This window comes from Dermacentor silvarum, chromosome 1 (genome assembly GCF_013339745.2).
Source record: "Dermacentor silvarum isolate Dsil-2018 chromosome 1, BIME_Dsil_1.4, whole genome shotgun sequence".
Classification (NCBI taxonomy): Eukaryota; Metazoa; Arthropoda; class Arachnida; order Ixodida; family Ixodidae; genus Dermacentor; species Dermacentor silvarum.
In genome coordinates, this window is record NC_051154.1 from 239,294,315 (window position 1) to 239,316,428 (window position 22,114).

At 48.5% G+C, this 22,114-nt stretch overlaps 1 protein-coding gene across 2 annotated transcripts in view; it reads right to left on the bottom strand.

Moving 5' to 3' along the window:
• The window catches only part of LOC119436986 (protocadherin Fat 4), a 306,741-nt gene that overhangs the window by 81,687 nt on the left and 202,940 nt on the right, over positions 1-22,114 (bottom strand). Inside the window, exons 12-13 of one of the 2 annotated variants that reach the window (XM_037704038.2) lie at positions 5,703-5,876; positions 4,679-4,813 (exon numbers count right to left, since the gene is read on the bottom strand). In XM_037704038.2, the coding sequence (XP_037559966.1) occupies positions 4,679-4,813; positions 5,703-5,876 (309 nt within the window). Of the gene's footprint in view, positions 1-4,678; positions 4,814-5,702; positions 6,213-22,114 lie in introns of those variants that run through there. The other variant, XM_049660146.1, reaches the window with a different exon arrangement.

Below are 22,114 nucleotides of genomic sequence, written 5' to 3' on the forward strand. Positions count from 1 at the left end.
TATGTCGGACCAACGCAGTGGCTCACTTCTTTCATATTACAGGAGCAGCAAGCGCACATGCCCTAATGAAAAATTGAATGGTCGCCCGAGACGGGCCGGTCATAAAGTATACGAGTATAGGCTATACAGACCAATCAAGGCGGTCGAGCGGCAAACTCCCCTTTAATGCACTTAAATCGCCCTATGGCATGGTTTCTGCAGCTCTGCAGCTGTGTCGCTGATGTGTAGGCACGCTTGACCGCACATTGGTGAAATCATAACTGGAAAGCTGCATTAGGGCCCATTTGTCACAGCAAAGCCCAAACAATCCCCGCGTTTTCGAAAACGCCGAGAGTTCGTACGTAGCCGGACGTTTATTTGTTCTTCTCCTTCACTGCCCTTTTCCATGAGCCAGATAAGAATTCCGCATTGTTCAAGTACTGCGGCAGTGTCACATGCACGAAACGCTTGGCCAGAATCTCTTTTGTATAATGTCCCTGCGTTTGACGTGCCGGCATTACTTTCTTATAATAATAGGCTGAAAAGGCTAGCCGGGCTGCCCGCATCCACACTGCAACTTTAAATAATGCCTCAAGTTCTTTTTTCCTTAGTCCTTTTTTCTTCTTTGTGTAGGTTGGTACGTAACGTTCTGAGACCATGCGTACGCGTGGTTTACACATTGCATACTCACAACTCTTATTTTCCAAATGGCGTGAACCTTTGCTTAACAAGTGTATGTTCAGTGACGATTGAGTGCATTTAATGCTGCCGAATTGGTGGTGTGCCTGTACCTTCTGCCTCTCGCTAATTGTACCTTTATTTTGTACCTAATAGAATTTCGTGCCTCTTCGTGCGACATATAGTATTACCGCCCTGCACACTTCTCTCTCCCGTCTCTGCCAATAGTCATCATTGCACGTCAGTAACGCGGCTCTATATATGCATCCTTTGAATGATATCTCAAGTTCGCAGCGCTGTGGCACCGCCGACTTGCATGTATCCACATAATGTATATATGGCTGTCCTACGGCATCGGGTCTATTTTTTACAGCTAAATAATTATTACATTGCATTCTAAACGAACCAGATACACAACCTAGTCAACTTTTGAAAACTTTCGCTGCGCCAGCATGGCATAAATACAAAAAAAGAGAAACGATTGAAATCTAGTGCCGTCACACTGACGTACTGGCTAGAAATTCAAGTACGACACCCTTGGCCTTCATTTTCTTCAGTAACAGTCAGCCTTTCCTTGCAAAGCGAGTGCAAAGCGAGTTTTAAACAATTCTTTACCAGGCAAGACTGACTTAGTCTTGCTTTTTTGGTTTCCTTTAAAGTGAAGTGTTACAAAACATACTCAATGTCCGCACCCCCCCCCCCCCCCCTCCCCTCTCCAAACGCACACGCCCACGCAAAAGAGGTATGAAAGAAAAATAGGTAGTTGCGGCCTGTTGCTGAAATCATTCGCCGAGTGCGCGGGCTCGTGTATATGCCGCGGGAAGAGCTCTCTGCAGAGACTATAATTGGAGCCCTTTTGTGACATCCACGCGTTTTCTACTTCGTTGCCTAAGTTTCTCATTGGGCGAGTGCACGAAAAAAAAAAACAAGGTCTTTTTGGAGTGAAGCGCGATGCGGCGGCGCTATCGTCATGTATTGGATGCAATGCCTCCGTGTATATAGTGGTGGGCGAAATGAATGCTAGCAGTGAACAGGGATGGGAGGGGGCTCCAAAAGGTGCGAAGACACTGTCTTCAAAAGAGCACTTTGAACGGGTGTGTTTATCTAGTGAGAAGGGCCATTACTCGGCGAATTGCTTTCTCACGGCAACCACACTCGAGGGAGAACCGGAAAGAAAGTAAAAGCGCGTTCGTTTGCTCCTTATACACTCGCGCACGGGACCGCTGGCCCCGGCGCGCTCGACGCCAAGTTGAAATACCAATGCGACGCTGCAGATCCGGCTGCTCCCGCATTTCGTTCGCGCGCAACTGCGCCGTCTCATTTCGCGAAGTGAGTTGAGGCTGACATTTGTTAGGGGAGCGATGTATGGTCGCCGCGCAATATAGCCGCGATACTCAAGAGCAAGCGAGAACGCGCGCGCGCGCGTTCGTTCGTGTACGTATACATTTAGGGACCCGCGCATCTGTCAACAAAAGCCCCGAAAACGCTTTGTCTGAGCGCAACGAGTTGGTGCGTGTCGGCCGAGATGACAAATGAAAGCGCATACTCAAACTTTTTTCTTCCCCGTGCGGATACATGAGATCTCTCTCTCTCTCTCTCTTTCTTCTTGTTATGTAAGAGTGATTCCGACAAGAAAAAAAAAAAAGAAAAAAAAGGAAGAAAACCATGCTCCGCCACCCGCGCGTTTCCCTACAAAATGACGGACCGCGGTGGCGAGCCATCGCAGGGTTTCCGAACGAACACCGCAGACCGCGGCGGCGCCCATGCATTTTCCCCAACGCCTATCTGTTCTATTTTTGTGCACACCCTACACACTTGGCCGTCGGGGGTGGTTTTTCTCGGTGTTAGCGCGCATGTTTAAGAAGCGTGCCCGCTTTCTTCTTGCGAGGCGCTTTTCGCGCATACAGGCGCGCGCGCTCTTTCAAATTGACCGCCGCTTGCTGGAGGCCAGGAAAACATGCTCGCGCGCGCGATCACTCGCGGTTGGGCCATGGCGGGCCAGTGGTCTCGGGGCGCGTGACCTCGGCGTTTTGCGGGACGAAAATATGAATTGAGCGTCGGGGTAGTGGTGGTGGCGCTGCTGAGGCAAATAAAGAAAGTGTAGCCTCGAAACTAAGAGAAAAGCGGCAACCTCCGCTAGACCGGGATAGCGAGTGTGCATTTTTCAACTCCCCGGCGAAAATGCAAAGCAGCGCTGCTGAAAACGGCTGAAAAATGCGAGTGGCATTTCTTCCGCCCCTTCTTCTCTCGTGAATACTTTATTCTGCCAGTACTCGTTTACCCTCGCTCTCTGTCTCTCTCGCTCTGTACTTGCGACGCAACTCATGCCTATACGCGAAAGGACCAATTTACGGAGCGCGTGAAAATTCGCGCGTGGTGGTTATGCAATAGAACTCTATACAAAAGGGAGTCGGAGCGCCAACTTTGTTTATGCCACGACGACTCCTTTGTCGTGCTTATCTTGCTTCTGTTCCCGCTCGGAATTAAAGAAAATGATTAATCTAAAGAAAGGGGGTGGGGTGCTGCCGAGGAGAGTGTTGAAAAATTAAACCTCATTCTTGAACGCTTGGTCTGCGCAACAACTCTATATAGCTGGCAAGTTTATTAGGGCGCGCAACAGCATTCCGGGGATGCGGCGTGAACCGAAACAATACGTTTTAGTGAAACTGATGGCGCAATGATATAGAGTTGTCGCCTCGTGAAAACATCAAGGACAAAAGAAAGATGGCGGGGAGGACGGAGGCCGGGGAACAGGATTTGAGCGCCTAGTTATATACCGCCAAGCAGGAAGTGCGAAGCGACGCAGATGCAGTGATCGGCGATGTACGGTCGTTACGGGGCACCGACCATGATTTAGCTGCAACGTCTTTCTATAGCCTACCCGAATTGACAGGGCAGGATGGTCAGCGCCAGCCGTTTTGCATACAGCGCATGGGAGTGCGGAAATCATGCGAGCCATTTTGGCGTGACATGCGACCCGTACACTTCTTTTGATGGAATAAATAGCTGTTCCGGCAGAATAATTTATGTTATTTCAGGATCACGGGCCACGTTATGGGCACGTTCGTTTTGAAACGGTTCCTTTTGATCCGTCGTGCTATACATCCTGCGCAAGACAGCGCTCCGCTCGAAGGCAGAGGAAGCTGAAGTTATACGCCGTGTGAGCGCAACGTTATATCCCTGTCGCCCATTCTCAGCCGGTCACCGCGAGCTGGAACGTTTCCCAGAGGTTACACGATAGTAATGGCGGCGCTTTATTCGTCTTAGCGGCGCCTGCAGTTCATTCTGTTTGTCACTGAATGCGTTTATTTGAAATATGAATTGAATAGAGCCGAGAGACGTATAAGGATAGAAACACGAGTATTTAAATCATATCCGCAGTTGCGGTAATCCTTTGTTTCTTTCTTGGCTGGCAAGCACCACCGTATGGTAACCATTCTTCAATATAAACGAGTGGACGTCGGTCGCGTGCATACTCCAGCATCTGTTTTGAATTTCGTGCTACTCGAATGTACACTGCGCCCTTTTACTCATGGAAGCGTCGAAGGCCAGCCAAGTTGGTGTAGCTTGGAAGGCTTGAACCAGCGCAACAACCACATCGTCCCCCCCCCCCCCCCCCCCCCTAAAAAAAAAAAAAATATCACTAGCGCAGGTACGTGAATGACGTCCAGGGTTTGGATGAAACTCAAACATAATGATTGAAGAGAAAATGTTTCCTGCTTGAGTTTTTTCTCTCAACTACTTCGCTGCAAATAGCTGAGAGGAAATGGAAAATACTGTTACTTTTCCCACATATTAGAGTTTACAGTCTTTTTCTCTCTCTCTCTTTTCTCTCTGATTAGAGAAAGCGTAAGGTAGGTCGGGGGCAGGGAGTGGTTGTACCCACCCTTTCCCCCCTCATTTTCGTCCCATGGTTGACACTGCTGTCACGCAGCAGCGATAACGTCCGTCTTGCAGCGCGCAGTGTTTGTTCGTGCTGCGAAACACGACCGAAAACACGGCATATATACGGCATACTCACCCTCATGGTCAGCTTGTCAACCTTCTCCCTGTCCATCTTGGACGGATCCCGCACACGGATCCAGCCTTCCTTCTCGTCGATCGAGAAGCCGCCAGTGTCGTCGACCAAATGGTACAGGAAGTCTGCGTTTTCGCCCTGCGAATTGAGAGAGAGAGAAGGCCGCGAAATCAGCACCGATCGCGTTGTTCGCGCGTCACAGACGTTACTTGACACTAGGGCACGCCATTTTACGGCATTCGGCCTATATAGCTTTTTTTTTCCCCCCACTTCTCGCAGTGCGCTGGTGCTCCCCAAGTATACACGGCCAGGCAAACGCCGCGAGTACGTTCTTCGCGACAGAACAGTAAAAAAAAACCGAGCGTCAAACCCTTATTCGCAGCATGAAAAATGCGCTAACCATTAACTGAAATCGAACAAAGCTTTCGGGTTGGAGTCAAGTGTCTGTCAAGGTAACTCTTAGTGACGTGCTCACTGAAGCTAACGCGTGACGCTGGTTACTCTGTAGCGCCTATGTGCGCCTCACAATTTCCGAAAGATGCGACATCAAAATTATTATTCGAAGGCTTTCAAATGCGGACATATAACACTTATTTCTAGGTAAAGCCTTTAAGACTTCTGGAATGAAAAGGTGTTTTTCATGCCTGAGGAGTGCGACCAGCGTTTCATTGCAATTAAATATACAGTTTCAAGTTTGCCATCACAATGTGCGGCGGAAGTTTGTAGAGGCGCGTCATACGCGGGCGGAGGTTTGTTATACACGCACCTGAACGAACTTTGTCGCTATTTCGTCATACATGTTTGGCTATTAGCAATGTGACCTAGCTTTAATTACATCAGAAGTATGAGTACTCAATTCGCTACCAGGGCATTTTCTGCGTGCGTATACAGAATACGGCGCGCTGGCATTCAGAAATCTAAACGCCAGAAAATTGTTTGGCGACTTTACCGAGAGACTGTTGCGTGGTACACAGAACGCTCTAGTTCTCAGCGACCCGGGAGCTGGAGGCAGGCGTCGCACACTCACCGTGTCCCTGTCGATGGCGTGCACCTGAACGACGGTGAAGCCAGGCGGCAGGTTCTCCATGACGGTGATGTTGTACATGTCGTAGTCGAACACGGGTACGTTGTCGTTGATGTCGATCACCGACACTTCGACCTTGGTCAGCGCGTAGCGCAGCGAGTTGTCCATCTGTGTCGCCTGCGAACGTGAAAAGAGAGAAAGAGTAGGGGGGAGTCAGTTGAGGGCGCGCATGAAACCGGCCAACACGCTCCGCGACAATTCTCTTGCCGACGTATGCCCTGCACGATCTATATGTAACTTCTCGTTTACTGATGTGCGTCTGTGACTCGTATGATCGTATAGATGGTTGCCTATTTGACGAATGTAAGTAATGAAGCTCTGATTGAGCGCATGTAAAAGATCTGCGAAGCGCTCGAGCGCTTGTTACACGTAAATGTTTGTATATACAGACAGATAAACATATAGGTGCGCAGACATAGCTTGTAAACAATATCTGAGCACATATTCGTGTTTGTTTGTTTGTTTGTTTGCTTGCTTCTTTCTTTCTTCTTTCTTTCTTCTTTCTTTCTTTCTTTCTTTCTTTCTTTCTTTCTTTCTTTCTTTCTTTCTTTCTTTCTTTCTTTCTTTCTTTCTTTCTCTTTATGGATTGTATATGTCGTTGCATACGGTCAAAGTGGCGGTTTGGGCGAGTTGGTTATGCATTGCAAAACGGTTCTTGCGCTAGAAGACGCGGGCAAAGAAAGGGGGGCACAGGACACACGAAGTGCTACTTACAACTCATTTATATCGGAACAGAATATGCGCTAATGTACAAGACATGGTATGGTATGCGCACTTTCGGTGCGCACTATTCTCTAGCTGAGCAATTTCTTTGTTGGATAGTGAGAGGGAAGGCATGCATGGGAAAGCGAGACGATAACAAAGTTAGGTGACGATTCTGTAAGCATGCCTTCCCTCTCGCTACCCAGCAAATTGATAACCTGAAGAATAGGTGCGCACTGAAAGTGCGCGTACCATATCATGTCTTGTACATTAGCGCATGTGCTGTTTCGAAATAAATGAGTTGTAAGTAGCGCTTTGTGTGTCCTGTACCCCCTTTCTTTGTCCGCGTCTACTAGTGCAAAGCCGATTTAAAAAAAAAATACGTATATGGGAATAATGGTACCTGTTCTTTAGAAGATACCTTTTCGCCCTGCTTCGTTTCTGCCACTCTCGTTAAGCTGCGTGCCAGTGCACGCCGTCCCTTCAAACTCTGTCATATTTTGTAAACGAAAGAAACTTGCATCTCGGCAGCTACGTTATGTAGAGTGAAGAAAAGCCTCTTCATGTTTCGCCGTGGTGAGTTCCAAAAAGACGTTTCACAATCCCTCTTTCTCTCTTCATCTCTTTGTCTTCGTTCGTGCTTAAAGGGTTGAAGCAGGAACATTAGGTTAGACAGAAATGACACAAGAATGTGAAATTGCTGCACTAGTTCGCTATGACGACTACTCGGAGCTGGTATTGGATCATTAATAGAGACAAAAAAAAAAAAAACACCTTGCTTTCGAGCACTCATCGCGAAAGCTTTCTGCAACCTTTCCTTGATAATTAGCGGATCAAATATGCGAAAACATCCCGAAATTCTTGACGTCACACTTATGTCATAAAGCGGGCAAGTTTGGTCTTCATTTTCTCGGCCAATGATCAATTTTATTTTTCTGCCAAAGAAACGCCACATCGATATTAACAAGCATGCTTTAACAGTCTAAACTTAATGTTTCTCCTTAATGTTCCTTTGTGAATATAACTCTGTTCGCGCGTTCGGGAACACTCCTCGCTTGGCGCAGTGAGTGCTCGTACGCAATTTTTGCAAAATCCTTAGCGCAACGCTGTAATATCAATTCTACATTCATGCAGAAAGCATACCGCTCTGTGGGCGCGTAGTTACGGAATATGTACCCTTTGAAGGCTGCCTCAACAAAAGTGCATGGGCTCGGCATTTTTCTGCACGCTAGGATATAAATCCGACGTTCTTAATCTAATTGTTAAGAACACCTGCCTTGTATTAAACACCGCAAGTTACAACGCAAATAAGATTAATAGCTGACGCGCACTCTTTATATGTATCCGATCTCAACTGTTTCAGAATACGATATTTAATTGTAGTTTTTTTTTCCTGCCGTTCACTTTTATTAATTTAAAGGCAACACGCATCGCAAGCGAGTATACCAGTCTGCGATACTTTTAAAGTTACCGCTTATACATGTACAAGGTGTTCACCGCACCTCGGTGGGGTTCACTTAGAGCTTGTCCCAAGTAACATTTTATAATAACGCATTACGTTATACTTTCTGGTGTGAAAAATAAGAAAGGAATTCACTGTGCTGACGAGACAAGGCTGCACGCAGTTGAATGGTTCGCTTTACTGTAAAAAGCATGTCAAGGAATACAGAGGCTTGTAAAATAAACATCAATGACAAAACGGTATACTTTGGCCAATCGTCACTGTATACAGTTAACAAAACATCCGTCCTGAGTAGAATTTGTCGTTTTATCACGAAGCCTTGTAATGATCGATGATGCTGCTGTTCAGTAACCACACGCTACCTGATTGGAGCGGTGCAATTCTTATATTCAACTTGTCTTTGAAAAAGAAAAAAAAAAAAAAAAAAAAGAGGGAACAGGCTAAGCACGCATAGCCGACATTTACAAGATAACATCCACGATTATATTTTCTAGCTTTATCTTTATTTACGGTGGGTAAGCTGTTAAGGCACTTACTTACATTTCTGGCTACTTTGTACATTTGTACAAATCATTTTGTACGTGGCTTCCGAGAGTGCAATTGAATCTCAAGCTCGGCCCTTAGCAAATGGCTTGTCCGGCTAACTGTGCTGACAGCTGGGTTTCTCTTCGTGAAATATCGATACAGTCTCAAAAGCATCCCGACTCTTTACTGCAACGTGTTGCAAAGCAAACATACAGGCAAAAAAAAAAAAAAAAGTTTTGGCGCAAGTGGCATTTCGACTTTCGGCACAAGTGGCATTTCGACAAAACAGGCAACTTCAGAAATAAACAGTGGCAGGAGCCTCTAAAGCGCTCACTGAACGATCTACGAAAAAGGACATTTTCGGTGGGCGACGTAGCAGTTACATTTTGTCCAACCTTCGACCCGCACGAACCGGCCAAGGGGCTCGCACTTAACCACCGCCGCTCGGTTCCTGTGCAACTCAATTCCCATTTACATCTACCTTTGACGTCACTTACGCAACGGACCTCAGTGAACTGTGGAACGCTAGCCTGGGCTGTAGACAGGGTTTAAACCAGCACGAAGGCCCCACACATCGGAGTTATATATATGCACCGATGGCTCACAGCACACGTTTCACGCCTGCAGGTTTCGACACACAGTCGTAGCATACTTTGACCAGGTAATCTGCAGACGCGCGGAAGCTCGCCTTGTCGCTGCGACACTGCACTGAATCCCAGGCCACCGGGGCATAGAAGGAAATGCGAAACTTTACGTGGCGGTACGCGCGCTCCTTTCCAATCGCACCAGCTCGCGGAGTTCATTCACCATCTCTGGACAGTACGACGAAGGACATGACAAGTGGACTTCTTTGTGACCCAGACAGTACTAGACTGTCTGGTTCTTAACTGTCTGGGTCTCAAAGAGTGTCAGCTAACTGACGCAGGAGGAAGCTACGTGTCACTCGTGTGTACGACCATGTCTATATATACGAAAGTTGTGAAAGCGATGTCCATCGCCGTCGGGTGTTTTAAAATGTTCATTGAAATGAGAGCCGGTAGTGTCTTTCCTTCTTTTTTACCCCGCAGTTGAAGATGTGACGGAGTTTATCTTTAATGTAAGGGCGGACTTCTTCCAGTGCCCACCCAGGGTACAAAAAACTTTGAAATGAACTTTGATCAATACAATTTCGTATTGATCAAATACGAAACTTCGCTCCACATCTCTCACGCATGAAGTACGCTGCCGACAGCACACAAATCGAATAGAATACCCCGTGTGCTTGGAGCAGGGCGTTTCAGTCCCCCGCCAGTCTCAGTGGAGCAGAAGGTGTATAGGCAAGCCATAATGGATAAGGGCTTGTTTATGTCGCCCGTGTGTGTTTATGGGTTTTCGCGGAAACTCGCACTAATTAGAATGAGTTGCCAATGCACGTCGATATAAATTATCGCGATTCGGTGATTATTCATTGGGGGCTCATAATCACGTCCAACTTTGATTAAAGCTACGTTGAAAAAGAAAAAAAAAACGAAAAAAAAGGGGGAAAAGCGACTGGCGCATCACAACCAATGCGTATTCCATGTAGCTGCAAACGTGGATTCAAAACACCCGTTCCACCGCCGACAAAAATGCTGCTTCAGACGGCTCGAAAGCTTCCCCCTCTAGCTTTAGCTTCTCTTTGATGCTTCTTGCACAAAAAGTAAAGAAAAAGGAAGAAATATAGAACATAAAAGGGGAGAGAAAACGCAGCAGCGCAAGCGTATAAGCGACGCTGCATTCAGCCAGGCATTGACGAGGTATTACAAGGACACGCACGGCCGTATTAGATGCACGGTGAAAGTTTGCTCGTGTGGCATTCGAAATTAGCTGCGATTGGTCGCACGCGAAAACTTTTTTTTTTGTTTTCTGCTGTTTTTTATCCGGTTGCACTCAAGCGGAGGATGGAATCAACAAGCGTGCCGTTCGGGTGACACGAGAGAAAATGCGCTAATCAGGCATGCACGCACCAGTCACGGCCGGACGCACGCAGGCGTTGTTGACAACGGACTGAGTAGGAAAGCGGCAGCGAGTGAGCGAGAGAGAGAGAGAAAGAAAACAACTGACGGGTTATACGCCTTACAATTATTCTAGAAGAGAAGTATACGCGATCGGAGGAATAAACCTCGGAGTGCAAGGGCAAAAGACAGAATATAGAGAGAATGCGCAGTCAAATGTGTCAAAGAGAAAAACACAGACAAAGAGAACAACGAGATGTTATAAAGCAAGAGAGCCACCCAACGGGGGAGAAACAGAAACGCGATATTTACTCAACTTGCCGGCTGCGCTAATTAAATTTTTCTTACGGCGAGCTGCTGTAATACAGAGAGAGGTCTGGGAAAAGGTGGGGGGGGGGGGGGGGGGGGAGCGGGAGACACATCGCAAACTTCGCGATCCAACTTCTATCGCGCGCGCGGCTGTTTCGTTTTCCCGCTCAAGTCAGGAGGAAACGAGCGTTCAGAGAAGGCACACAGTTTTTCTAGCAAATGCATCGAAAGGAGACGCGATGACAATATACCTATATCGTCCGCTTCCTCCGCTCGCCATTTTCATTTATTTTTTCTATCTTTCTTAGTCCCTCACGTCCGCAGCCGACGTTTTGCCTACGTTGCATGGGCTGTTCACCCACACACATGCATACACGAAACGCGAGGGAAAGTGCTACAGCTGCGAAGAGAAAGCGAAGGAAGCAAAACTCGGCAAAGATCGAGAAGTCCCCGTGTCCACGAACACAAAAACTAAGACGAGGACAGACTCGACGCTCAAGCGCGGGCTGCTCTGCCTTACAGTGGCGCGAGCAAATATGAGACGCGCCTGTCGCGTGCTCCAGCAAAATTGGAAGACGGGTGGACCCTGCGCCTTCGCTCTTTTTTTTTTGTTCTGCTACCAGGGCTCGCGAGAAGGGCCTGTCAGTGCTGCGAGTGAAGGGGGGGGGGGGGGGGGGGAGGAAGATGGGAGCAGAACAGAGCCGAGCGCACAAACTTGTTCGCGCGCGCCAGTTGGGCGGTCCAGCAGTGCTCGTGTACAGCAAAAGCAACGGAGCGAAGATTCGGAGCAAGAGACGGGCCCGGTTGCCAGTTCCCCAGCGCTGAAGGCTTGTCACTTCGACGAGGCCCGAGCGAAGGAGACAAGCGTGGCGAGAGGGAAGTTGGTTTGCTAATTTTGCTGCTGCGCGCCGCTCTTCTCTTATGACACGGTCTCGAGCGAGATGCGGAAGCAAACGAGACGAAAGGTGGGGTTGGGGGGGGCAAAAGAAAAAAAAGAAGTAAAGGGACCCGTTCATGCAGCTTACATCACCAAACTTTCGCCGGAGTGAAACTGTTATGGGGGTGGACTAATTAATTTTGCTCCAAGTTTTATCTCGTACTTTCTTTGCACGTGTACACATTATGCGTGCCTACAGTGTTCAACTAGCTGCGCCAAGATTAGCCATGTATGGAAGGAGCACGGTCACCGCATGCGATCTTGAACGAGGCTTTCAGATAACAGACACTTTTGCCATAAAAAGGGAAGCATGCCTTCTTTTTTTCTTTCTTTCTTTAACTGTGCTTCCTCGACGATTGCATGGAATATTCTTTTGTACTCACTCCATCAATTCATTGAGAAAACCGGTAGACCGGTTGGTTGATATGGAAGTGCAAAGCGTGAGCTCCTAGAACGGTGCCAGTATATTTCTGTGTAACTGAAAGCGTCGCAGTTAAAGGTTTATTTTGGGGGGGAAGTGCTCTCAGCCTGTTCATAACCTTTTCCTCATTTTCGGAGCGTGCTCCGATCGGCACTATCAAGATTACGGGGGCGTTCCACTACCGATACATTCCCCTAATCAATCCCTCGGTAAAAGTCAGCGCGTTACTTGAGCTGGGGGAAGGAATTAGCGCTTCAATACGACAGTTATGAAGTCTATAGCAGCTGAAGATATCTGGAAACGCAGATGGCTGCATATTGGTGACTTGCCGACCGAGATTCGGGTGCTAGTCCAGTTCTGTATCGTAAGCACGTAAGTGCCGGCATCGGAGCAGATAGGTGTTCGCCCCTCCAGAGAACCACTTCGTCATAGCGAGAAATAGCGTTTAGCACAACACTGTCGGCACCTTCCACGATAAGACGAATACTTCCCTCAGTTCTAGTCAGTCACTGACCCGATTCATGGCCATGTACTAATTAACCAGAAGCAGCGAACAAACATATTTTGTGCTCTCGGATGGAGCGCGTTGGCCGAAGGCCAGCCATTATCTCTATATAGGGAGCCCCTTCTGCCCGGTCGTTTGATTGAGCAAGACACAGAACTGGAGGGCGTTTCGGTCCCCACCACGAACAGCATAGCAGATTTTCAGTGAGGCCTTCGTCAATTAAGTAACGAAGCATGCGGGCTGCGTGGACGGCGCTGCAAAAATGCACCACGTTGCGATGGGATTCGCTTGTCTCTCCTTTGCATCCACTTCGCCGTGATTTGTTGTCAATTACAAAACCGATCACCGATTGCTCTCATAAGCTGACATATCAAAGAACTGCGGGTACTCTGGTGAGAGCATAGCTCGCGACCTACACAAGGCCGTGCCACAGATCGGTCAAGTTTCCTGCCTATAGTGTCATCTGTATACCGCTTACTGCCTCCAGCACTCTTGCACCAGAGGGAGGTGAGCTGTTGCGGGACGCGTCTTGGGGCGATGTATACAGTATATCGGCGATAACACGCGCTCGCGAGGGTGTATACGGCCCGCGTGGCGGCCATTTCTGCAGCAGCTCGTCGTCACTGACGGCTCGCCATTTCTGGCGCACGGCACCCACTGCTCCACCGAAGGGAAGCTGAGGCCGCACAGTTGCGAGGCTGCAGCCCGGAGGCGTCGCCCGGAGCCCAGCCGGTCCCTTCGCTTACTTATTTCCTTCTCGCAAAAGCGTGGACGTTCGGCGAAACCGAAGTGATTTGGGCCAGTTATCAGATGGAGCAGGCACGCCTTGTGCACGAGCAGGCAAGTGGTCGCCTGGCCGCGCGGCGTGTGTATATTTACCGCTTTCTTTTTGTGTGGGTATCGTTTCCGCGTAGAGTTATTAAGCAGCCGAAGGTTGGTTATTGTCCCACATTTGTTTTTATTAGTTTTTTCTTTCTTCTAGAGCGCCGCAGCTTCTGTACGATCGCAGATTCTCGCAGATACGTTGCCTAACAGGGGCGCAACAAAAGCCTATAGCGAAAGGGCCGCGCTGCAGCCGTCATAACTGCCGCACGAAGTAGTGGCCTTCGATCAACCTGGCTGCGCTACCCGTTAAATGGATTAAATTATTATCGAGGCTCGCGAACTTCGCGGGTGTGTACGAAGAACAAAGAGAAGAAAGGCCTACGCACAATACAAGGACGGGCAAAGTGTGTATATAGACAGCGTAAACGAACATCGTTAATTTTTTTTGTCATTCTGCCTGTATGGAGGAAGAGAAGACAGCTCTCATTCGACTAGAGAGGGTATACAACTAAGGTAGAAATCTGTGTGCAGAGCGAACGTTCGCATTGCCGGTTTATCTCCGTTACAGGACATATGCACAGTCCATTCGAAAATAGATGTAGCCCACTGCCACTGCAGCGGGCCTGAATTGTTGTGATATGGATATATGTTCTTGGTTGCAGTGGATAGTCCTCTTTAAAACATCTTTAAAGGATACATAGCCATGCATACTTTTTCAAAGCAGGCACTGATCTGCTTTGAGAGCGTGAATCGCCGCATCCGGCAAAACCTAACGCCAACACCGCGGTCACGGCTACAATGGGCTAATTTTAAGAGCAAAGCATGATTTGCGTTGCCTATACCTTGCCTTGCATATTTGGTCGCTTTTCAAAATATTTGTTGCCCATTTTTGCGTATGGCGTTCTTAGTTCAGGTAATGAACGAAATCTGAAACAGGATGGTTACCGTAAGAGTGCATGCTTCTCCGGAGCGCCCAGTTCTGTCATCTGTACTTTGTGGGCTTCAAGTAAAACGACTTTTACAGGCGTATTCGATCCGTACAAGATTTCCTGTCGAATTCCACGTGTGAAATTTCCTCCTATACCGACCACATCTCGAGAAAGAACTGCCGAGCAAAATTCACCGTTTGTTCCGAGTGGTTAGATTCTTTATGTAAACAGTACGCGTGTGACGGTTTCTTTCCTATACAGTCACGTACGAACGGCAATATCACTAAATCTCATTAAGCCACGCGAAAGTATCGTAATTATAGCAATTGCCAATGCGACGGCGATTAAGCTAGACCGCATTCCGCAATATGTTCTTTTCCAAACGTGTCTCGCTTCCACTCGACACACTGCGCGAAAGTGTAAGCCAACACGAACGAAGCGAAAACAAGGTGTACAAAAAGCGACAGGCCGATCGCATCGCTAACCAGTTTATTTTTGTTTCTCGAGCAGCCCCGTTTTCCATTTAATACCGCGCGCGATTATTGCCAACGGGTATAGAGCCATATAAGCTGCGGAGCCGTCAGTTTTCCGCGGGCCACGGGACGGGTGCGGGCGAGCGTTCCGACCGGAAGGAAGGCGTGTGCGGCGACACCTCCGCGGCGCGATCCCGTTTTCTGTTCGCCGGCTGTCAGTTCGGCTCTCCACGACACGCGGTTCTTCCAAGCAGCAGTCCTAGATTAAACTACGATAGGCTCGTGTCGCGCGTTACCGAGGGCGGGACAAAATAAGCACGACGAAGAAGAGTCTAGAAAACGGCAAAGGCCGAAAGAAGGCAGCAAGGAATGAGGGATCGTGAAACTGAGGGAGTTGCGGGAAAAAGAGCGGCCACGCGAGGGGAAGGCGGGCAAGTTGAGCGCAGGAGTCGCTGGGCGCATTATCGCGCCCGTCCCGACTGCGTAGGCAGGCCGCCGCCCCGAGGAAAATACTCCGGCCGGGCCACGGCGGGGTGGTCGTGTTGACTCTGGCCGCCGTGTTCTTCGGGAACAGCGTCGTCTGTCTCTGTCGATCACGCTGGGAAGGGGGCCAGGCCGCGCGGTCTTCTTCTCCGAAAACAGCGCTGCTGCAGAACTTTTTTCCGCTTCCCTTAGTCCCTAGCTCCATTCCTTCATTCGCCGTGTTCCCTCTCTCTCTCTCTTCTCTCCTCTTTTGCTTGTTCACTCAATTCTTGCTGTTCGTGCTTTCTTGGTTCAGTCCTCTTGTACTCGACCATTGTCTTCTTCCTCCGAGTCACTTTTTCGCGCACATCACGTACAGGAGGAAATAGTTTTCTGCTGTTGTTTCGGCCATTTGGCATTTCTCCCTCTCGTTATCCCGTCGCCCTCGTCGTATCCTCCCGCTGCTCTTGGCGTCGTCTTTTATATAAGGCGCGCCCTGTACGCGAACGGCCTTGTTCCGGCCTTTCAATGCCGTCTGCCGGCCGCGTCGCGAACCGATATTTACCGTGGCCATCTAGCAGGAGGTCTCCGCTCCGCTTCTCTCCGTCGCTTCGCCATTCTTTTGTGTCTCTCTCTTTCTCTCCCTCGTGTAATTCATTGAGACCGATTTCTGATCGTGGGGCTGCGATGAGTCGGCCCGGCGTTAACGGTGGATGTGCAGCGCTCCGGGAGATGGCCGCCAACTCATTATGTTATATAGTCCCCCCCCAGCTTCTTCTTCCTCTTTTCTTTTTCTCATTTCGTCCCTTCGTTTTAGGATTTTCCTGCTTACGCTCTCCCTTCTTTTTAGCTGGCAGCGCGGCGCTAGAGTTCTCTGGTAGTTACAGGGGTCCACGTGGGCGAACAATGACGCCTGCCGTCCGAATCGACTTGTTCCGGCCGACTTCCGTCGTCGTCCGTCCAGCGCTCGGTGGGGAGAGATAATCTGGCTCAGCGACTCAACGGCACGGACGCTGCAGGATGCTCTCTCTTCTCTCTTTTTTTTCTTCTTGCGGTCACTGCTCCCGGCTGCCAGCGAGGACGGCTGTACTGTACGTGCGTACACAATTCGCTCACGGGAGCGAAAATGACATCCTCGTTCAGCGCTGCTCGGCCTTCCGTTTTTGTCCTACCTTCTACTTGGCCGAAACAAAGCAGGCATTACAAGTCGCGCGCGCGCCGGCGGGAAGAGTTTCGTGAGCTCCGAAATGCAAATGATGATATACAAAGGCAAGTGAACTGAAAAAAAAAAGGTTATATTCGCATAACGTGAGGAAGGAGGTATAGGAAGAAGCAGATGGTTGTCGTCGTGAACAGGGGAAATAAAACGAAATAAAATGATGATGAAGTTAAAAAGCCACACGGATACGAGATACGAAAGCTCGCGTTTAAACAGAACTAAAGACACTGAGGTAATCTATACTCCTCATTGAAACATTGCCAAATATAGATGTTAGGCCTCTGACAAGCGACAGAGAGGTGGTGTTTCGTGAATTCTGCCCTCACTAAACCCTCTAGAAGCAATCATTTCGCATTATAAGGAGGTCGGTCACATGTCCCTGAGCGAGAGTATACAGGCGAGAGCACTGGCCGCAGGTAGCAGGCATCACATGGGGATGACGCAGGAAACAGTCAGTTGACGAGCTCGTCACTAACGACAATTAACCAAGTTTTCCGCGGAAACACGTATATAGGTTCTGGTTTCATACAAGTCGCATCTAGACTTACGTCATTTGTCGCTCGTCATTCGCCTTCCCCGAGAACCAAGGACCGGCGAAGGGCTGCGCACGGTCTGATACCGCGTGCCGCTATCCGTCGTATATATATAGGCCCCGTAGGCGAGATTATTGATGCTCGTACTCGGCAGCCATTAGCCTTGCAACATTCTGGCGCGTATCGTATCTGTCCCGTGATCGTACACTTCCGCTCCATGTGCAGCAGCGAAGGCTCTAACCGTGCACATGCATGCCATGTACGAAGAGGCTCCGCTTTCGCAGCATTTTTAAGACCACGCGTTGCTAATGTTCACCTGGAGGGCATAGATGCAGCAACCGCAGATTCTCCACGCAAGAAATACAGCAGCGTTCGGAGCCGGAGTGCGAACATTAAGGCCTCAGCGAACAAGACATGCAAAACAGACAGGCCGCGCGCCGTGCGTCACGAGCCGTGGTTTGCCTGCGTCCAATCAAGCCGCTCGACGTCTCCTCCCTTTCTCTCGCGCTCGAATCTCCTTTATTTTTTTGTCGTTATTAGGTTCTTCCGCTCCAACGTCCGCCCTCCGGTCTGATCCCGGAAGCCGTGGTCAGAAGCGCAAGAGGAGGCGCACGAAAAAGGAAAAAAAAAGAAAAAGAAAAACACCAGGCGCAACGCGCAGGCCAGAGCCAGAACTCCGAGACGCTTCTCGTCACTGCAGTAATGATGTCCCACTTTTGCTGGCACGCTTTGTATGACTGGCCACGCGTGCCAGTGAGCTTGTGTCATTACCGGCTCACAGAATAAAAGACAGAGATGGGAGGCCGGAGGCGACGAACGCATCGCGGAGAGTGCGCCCCCCCCCCCCTCCCTCCCCCCAACCGGGCGCTCCGGAACAGAGCTGATGAGGACGGCGGCAAGGAAGACACGGCTTTGTCCAGCGCCCAACGAGCGTCCGTGCTGCGGGGCTCGGCGATTCTCGGGATGATTAGAGAATCGCCAAGGCCGAGGTGAAAACAAAACGTCGAGAAAAAAAAAAAAACAATGTACGACCGTAACACTTTTAACGCTTGGTCGCAACTCGTCTGACGTGATTCTGAAGCTAATTGTCGCGTAGCGGGCAACTTTTCATATTTGTCTGCTCTGTTCGCACATTTTTTTCTCCCCCCCCCTCCCATTTTTTTTTTCGTAGAAGTGTCGTCGTTAGATAAGAATGACCATGGAGTGGTCAGACATACTATACAAAAGAGTTATGCTTGGACTGGTTGGTATATATGCCATGCATCGGCTATGCATACCATCCCAATGACTTAGTTGCCCGACTGGCTGCCTAAACGAGCCCTGACTCAACGTCTCATTAACCGTGCGGACGAGATAAGAAGCATGCCTAAAATACAAACATGAATTGAAGCGGAATGAGGCCAACGACGAGCTGCTGAGACTTATCTATAAAGCGCGTTCACTGGAACAGGGAGCCGTCCACATACGTATATACGTATATAGAAGCTTAATTCTTTAAGTTGGTGCACACTAAACGACGTGGTTTTGAATGCATGGTTCGTGCCATCAACCGATGAGTAAAAAGCTTATATATATATATATATATATATATATATATATATATATATATATATATATATATATATATATATACACCTTCGGCCGAATTAACAAGGCTTTAGGTGTAACAAGGTGTATATATATATATATATATATATATATATATATATATATATATACACCTTCGGCCGAATTGACAAGGCTTTTCGTTTGTTAGTACTGCTTGCCTCTGGCCAGCCGCCTTCAATAATAATATGGCCGACATTACGATAGCCTGACGCCTGCTTTAACGAATACGTCTAGCGTAAGAACGTTTTTGTAAACACCGGCCCTGAATCAGGGGCCGAATTCACAAACACTTTCTTACGCTAAATCTGTTCGTAGAAGCAGGTGTCAGCCAATCGTGGTGTTGGACATATCATTACCGAAGGCGGCTGGCCAGAGGCAAGCAGAACTTACGAACGAAAAGCCTTGTTAATTCGGCCGCAGGTACTTATATATGAGGTATCTTTATGCTGGTTCTTCGATGGTCAGTTGCGAGCTATCATGAAAGAACGCCTTACGCTGTGTGTTTGCATGACGGCGTAAGAAAGAAAAAAGCTACCTTATGCCAATTTCAACCTGATACAGCATTAGGTCAAACCTAGAAATAAAGGAACGTATGCTTCTGAATGAGTCTGCGTGCCTATTTTAGAAGAAATTCAAATGCGAGAAATAAAGGAAAGCGGACTTCTTCAAATAAACATGTGCTAGTTGAGGTAAAAACGAGAATGCTAGATTTTTTTTTTTTGAAATGAACGGTAGATAGTATACAAAGTAAAAGAAAGTGTTTCCAGGAAAGCTGATTTATAAAAAGAAAACTGAAAATAACTCAAGTTTGTATATCAGTAGAAATAATTTTCACCAATGACATCAAGATTTTCAAGCGTATACACCTAAGAGTCTTGCATGCTCACTCGCATGACAACATGGAGGCGTTCAAGGCATCTTTGGTGGTGCATATTTTTTAACCTTTGCACCGAAAGACTCCATGTTAGTAGAATAATTCGCTGCCGTGTCTGAAAGGCGGACTCAAACCGGAATACAACTGGTGGCGCACGTTTTCGTAAAAGTGTAGGCTTGATTCTTCATGGCCTATAGTGAGCCGCGGAAGTCCTACCCCAAAAAATGTATTGATTTCCAGCATCCGCCTCGCACAAACGAGGCTTTAGGGCAGACTCGTAATACTATTAAGTATTAGCTTCTACTCCATCTTCCTCGTCCCTCCAGTCTGTGATTCGAGTTTTCAGTTCCTTGGCGGTTACGATGGCCTTTTTGCACTGTGCGTTGTCAGCAGTAATATACTCCGGGCTTTTGAACTCTGTGAACTTGGAAATTCTGAAAACTGCGCCTTTGTGCAGCTTAACTAAACTCGCTTGAGTGGCATTCCCGCGCAGAGGGAGTAGCTAATTATCGTGATTCTCTAGAAAAGACGCGCAGGAGCGACATCGAGGTAAACATGGTAGGCAGCACGCGTGTGCCGACTCCAACCCGGCGTTTGCCGAGACGCGCAAACACGTTTACGCAAAGAGCACACGGATACGCAAGTTATCTGGCGCGTACCCTTAACCAGGAGGCAAGCGCGATCACTGAGGCCTGTATCACATCCAGGCATAGCGGGGAACTTGTGCGTCAGCGAAGTTAGTGCTCTACGTGAAAGTCAATTAACATTTTTTTTTTTTTTGCCGCGTGGAGATTTCGTCGACTGCATAGTCATGCTTCTTTGGGCGATTTTTAACCGTTCTGTAGAAGAGGGGGGAGAGGGGGGGGGGGGCGATGGGACGTCGGCGTATATTGTTCCTGTACACTGTTGCGTGTTTCAGTAAACGCTCATTTGCATTCAGCGCGCGTGCCTTGTCTTCATTGTTTAGCTCGTCCTCCATTTTACGCGACTTTCTTTTCATTTTCTGAATAAATTGATACTAACACACCCTACTACACCCACTATATACTTCTCTGTGTCGTAATTTGCTAGTTATCTCGGCCAATTTTCGAGCTAAATGGAAACTTTCTAGTTGCCAGGTGGTTCCTGTGTAAAGGACGCAGCTGAACTGCACAAGTACGTTATCGTCATCTTCGATCGCGTGCGCAAATATTTAAAAGCTACAGGTATTGCTCGACGACGCATGCACGAGCACATGTCGGTTCTCTCAGGTTATGTAACAAAACAGAACCAAACCTCGTAGAGTTCTTTTTATCGCCGCGTGAAGCAGCTCGCGTTCGGCCATCGGAACAATGCTGGCGACTTCTTTCAGTGTTGAGTTCGCGAGCACATTCGTGCTGCTCCATCCGTGAATGGAAGCTCTTTTCAGTATCCAAGGGAAAAAACTGCGCAACAATCTGAACGCACTCGTTGCATTTACCTCGCCGAGGTGTGGCATAATTAGATCTTTTCATAAACTACCGCTCTTCTCTGTACTCCGTGTTCCAGATCACGACGATCTGGCATTTAGCTGACCTATGTTTACCAGCGGGAGGCAGACCCAGTGTACAGCTACGAGATCGACATCGGCGGTGAGAATAAATCGTTAGATAGAATGGCCGTAAAGCGCCTTGCAGGGAAACGAGGAAAAGGGCCGCGTTACACTCGATTGGTTGCGAGGGGGGGGGGGGGGGGGAGGGGGCTGTGAAGAAAGGTTCCTCTTGGTACTGAGAAAAGAAACTAGTTGCTCTCGCACTAACCATTTCACCGAGTCATGGAGATCAGACATAGGCAAGACAGAATTAAAACAAGAGCGTCAATAATAATAATAATAATAATAATAATAATAATAATAATAATAATAATAATAATAATAATAATAATAATAATAATAATAATAATAATAATAATAATAATAATAAAAAACAGCGTACGATCTCAGGAATCAGAGAGGCAGCCACGAGAGGGACGAGAAGAAGAGGGAGGCAAAACACGGCTTTTGGTTCCAAGATTGCAGGCTATAACGTCAGCATGGAAGAACGGCGGCGACAGCCAGGCTCACCGGCGGAGGAAGAAGGTCTCCTTCGCTGAGTCGAGGAAAGCGCAGAGCGGACATAAAAAGAAGAAGATTGGGACGGCGAGTATATAGAGGGAAGGGCAGGCACGACCCGATACGGAGGAGTATCCGTACGAAGAAGAAAGAGCAGAGGAAAGAGAACGGGCAGAACATCGCACAGGCTTCCCAGCATGGCACGTACTGCTCATTGCTTTTTCTTTCTTTCTTTCTTTTTTTTTTATTTTTGTGCGAGCTGTTCTCGTCTCATCACCCTGCTCGTGGGTCGCGAGAAGATGGTGGTGGTCGGTTTTCGTGCGTGGTGCAGCCACGGACAGCCTACTTTTACTTGGCGACCAAAGACCCGTGTCGGCGGCGATCGAGGCGGAAAAATAAGGACAACAACACTGCGTCGACAAGGATGCTGCGGGTGACGCTGTCAGCGTCAGGCGTTGCTGACATCCCGCGCCCAAGGCGCGTGCGCGGGCCGTGGCTCCGGCGCTGCATACCCCGGCCCGCGCCGGCGG